Source organism: Egretta garzetta, unplaced genomic scaffold, assembly GCF_000687185.1.
Source record: "Egretta garzetta isolate BGI_Z169 unplaced genomic scaffold, ASM68718v1 scaffold593, whole genome shotgun sequence".
Lineage (NCBI taxonomy): Eukaryota > Metazoa > Chordata > Aves > Pelecaniformes > Ardeidae > Egretta > Egretta garzetta.
The window spans coordinates 558,819-561,683 of record NW_009259106.1 but is presented as its reverse complement, the minus strand read 5'-3'; the positions used below and the strand labels follow the sequence as shown (position 1 = coordinate 561,683).

Genomic DNA, 2,865 nt, shown 5'->3' with positions numbered 1-2,865 from the left:
CCTGCACATTTTACCCATGGATGGCTTTTATGACCATCTTCTGAAGATTACACTTAAAAGATTTATCTTAAAATATTGTACTTTATTTTTTATATAACATAATGACTCATTATTGTCACTAATGAATGAAAAACAAAAGAAACTGTCTTCAGTGACCTCTGGTAGGAAGAATTTGTAGGTGTCACACACACACACACTCTGACCCCCCAGAAGAAATTACTGGTTTTTATGTAACACTAGTTTATGATTTTTCAGTGATACTTACTAAATCACTAGATAGGAAAATTGCATAGTAAGAAAGGTGCACACTTGAATTCTGCACAGCAGGGGGAGATACAGTCCATAGAAGAGAAAGGTTTTAATTTGGAAAAAAAAATTGACGAAGTTACTGGGCAGATACTTTTTAAAGGAATCTAGGTACTTAACCTTTAAAGTACTGTTAAATCCTAACCTCTGCTTAGGCATTACTGCTTTGAAATGTTATGTAGGTACCAACAGTTTTAAACCACACAATCACACCTTAAAGATCGAACGGACTGATTTGTAAGTACTTGTTTGAGAATTATCAAGCAAACAAAAAATAGGGAATCTACTTTTTAATGATATGCGAAGAAGAAAGACTACTTACATGAATTGCATTATAAAGCCTGTAAGCAAAGTAGGAAGGCTTGTCACGAACACAGAGAACTAGAAGAGAAAAGTTGCAACAGGTAAGCGTAAGTTTATTATAAAATCTGTTCTATTGGCTTTGGGCTCCTTGAAATATAAAGTTGGGTAGTGCTGTCCATGACTCAGCTTAAAATTAACCTGCCAGTTTTCATAGGCATGACTATATTTATCATTTTAAAAGTCTGGTACTTATTTTGGGTGGGTACTCATGACTTGCATCAAAGGGCTTATTAAATATCAGTGAATACGCTTACATGACATCTTTGTAGAAATATTATCCTTATTCTATAAATAGAGAACAAAGTCACATAAAGCTTGGAACTTGTCTGTATACCACTCAAGTGCTGAAAACTCTGCCAATTATTTAATGTGTAGGATCAGCTGGTAATGCAGTTATGATTGGTCGCACAAAGTTTGTTATCAGATACAGAACAGATAGTAGTTCTGCTCAGTCAGAATCTAATGCTGCATAAATACGTTTTTAGATTTAGGCAAACACAGAAAAGTAGTTCAAATACTCATTCCTAATTATCTCTGAAAATTTAATTACACAATATAAGAGAGTAAAGTGGATGGAAATCTCAAAAAAAGAATATTCTGATGCATCAGAGATACCATGCTAGATGTTTATTGATTACTGCTAGTATAAAATAATATTTTTACGTTACCTATTGCAACCAGTAATTCTTGAAAGTATCCATCATAACATTCGTTGATGGCATCTACTATATCTTGCCCAGAGAGATTTTGGAACTCCTGGAAAACTTGGGAGGGGGAAAAATCTTGCTTTATTTTAGTTCATTTATAAGGATCAACTTGCCTTTTTTTTCCTGCTTCCCCACAGTGCTATAACTATTGAGTTTATTTTTTTCTCTATTTATTCTCAGTGTTTCATTATGTTTATATCCCCCAGGTAAGGCAATCTAAATGGGTAGTCTAAAACCTGGCTTCCAGTATACAGTATAAAATGAATGCACTGTAAAGCGTCTGTTTCACTGGAAGCTTTAATAAATTCTCTGTCTAGCAACCTCTGTTTACACAACTTGTAAGAATGTCGTCATTAAGACAACTTCCTTTCTTACCTTGGCTAAAACTGACCAGATATTCACAGACTGTGACAAGAAGCCATGGCATGACACATATACCATATCAGTATCCAGACACGGACACTCTGGATAATGCAGGTATCCAGACTTACACACACAAATATACAAAGTGTGCTTACTCCTTTAGGGAAGGAGGAAAATTTTCAACTCACTGCCTGCTATAAACCTTACGGAGGGCTACATTACAGACAGAGCCCTCAAATCTCTGTTACAGAAAGAGAATAGAGCATAAGCAGGTGTGTTACATTATGTTAATCCTATCATCACCGGCCTTACAGGAGTCATGATAGAAAAATTAATTTTTTGATCCATGACAGCAAAGTAGTTCTAAGCTACTGTTAGAAGTTGGCATAAGAAATACATCTGGCTGCACAGTGATAAACTTATCACCAAACAGACTCTTTTTCTGCTGCAGAGCAAAAGACATCTCAAACTTGTCACCAAACAGACACAACAGGTTTCTTTTCTACAGTGGAAGATCTGAATGATCTCATATGATTTTCTTGCAATCTGTAATTGTGCCTGATTATCTATTTTAAATAAAAATGTCCTATTATGTTTCTGTGTGTACGTTCATTATGAGAGAGTGGATGTGGGCCCTGAAGTGCTCCCATCAAAAACTTCTTTGAAACTTCCATGAAAAGGCTTCAACACAGCAATGTGTTTTCACATACAAACATTTGTTGAAAATACTCCAACTGCCTCTCCAAAAGTGTTTCCACTCATAGCAAAGAGTTACTTAGGAAAAATGAAGAAAATAGTTAAGAAAAATCTGCCTCATCCTGTTGTGTTGTGTGTAAACGCAGCGCAGCCATAGCCTACGCCTTTCTTTGGTCATACATTCTTCTCTCTGTTATTATGCATCCTTATGTCTGTCTGTTCTATCTATAGCTGTCTGTAGTCATAAAGTAAAGTTTAGTTTTCCATTACTTCCAAAATCCCATTAACAGCAGTGGGAGTCTGAGAGCTCCAACAGTTCACACAGGTTTCAGGCTAATACCCTGCTGCACACTGAGCTTCTTGGTATGTAAACCATGGTTTTATTAGCAAGTCATATTTTTCCTTTCCACTCTATGTTCAAACAGCTGAA

The 2,865-nt window shown here is 35.8% G+C and overlaps 1 protein-coding gene across 1 annotated transcript in view; it reads right to left on the bottom strand.

Annotated features, from left to right (window-relative positions):
- Positions 1–2,865, bottom strand: part of ANXA10 (annexin A10) — a 15,304-nt gene that overhangs the window by 2,477 nt on the left and 9,962 nt on the right. The window contains exons 7-8 of the mRNA XM_035890895.1: positions 1,338–1,434; positions 629–687 (exon numbers count right to left, since the gene is read on the bottom strand). Of these exons, the coding sequence (XP_035746788.1) occupies positions 629–687; positions 1,338–1,434 (156 nt within the window). The remainder of the gene's footprint in view (positions 1–628; positions 688–1,337; positions 1,435–2,865) is intronic.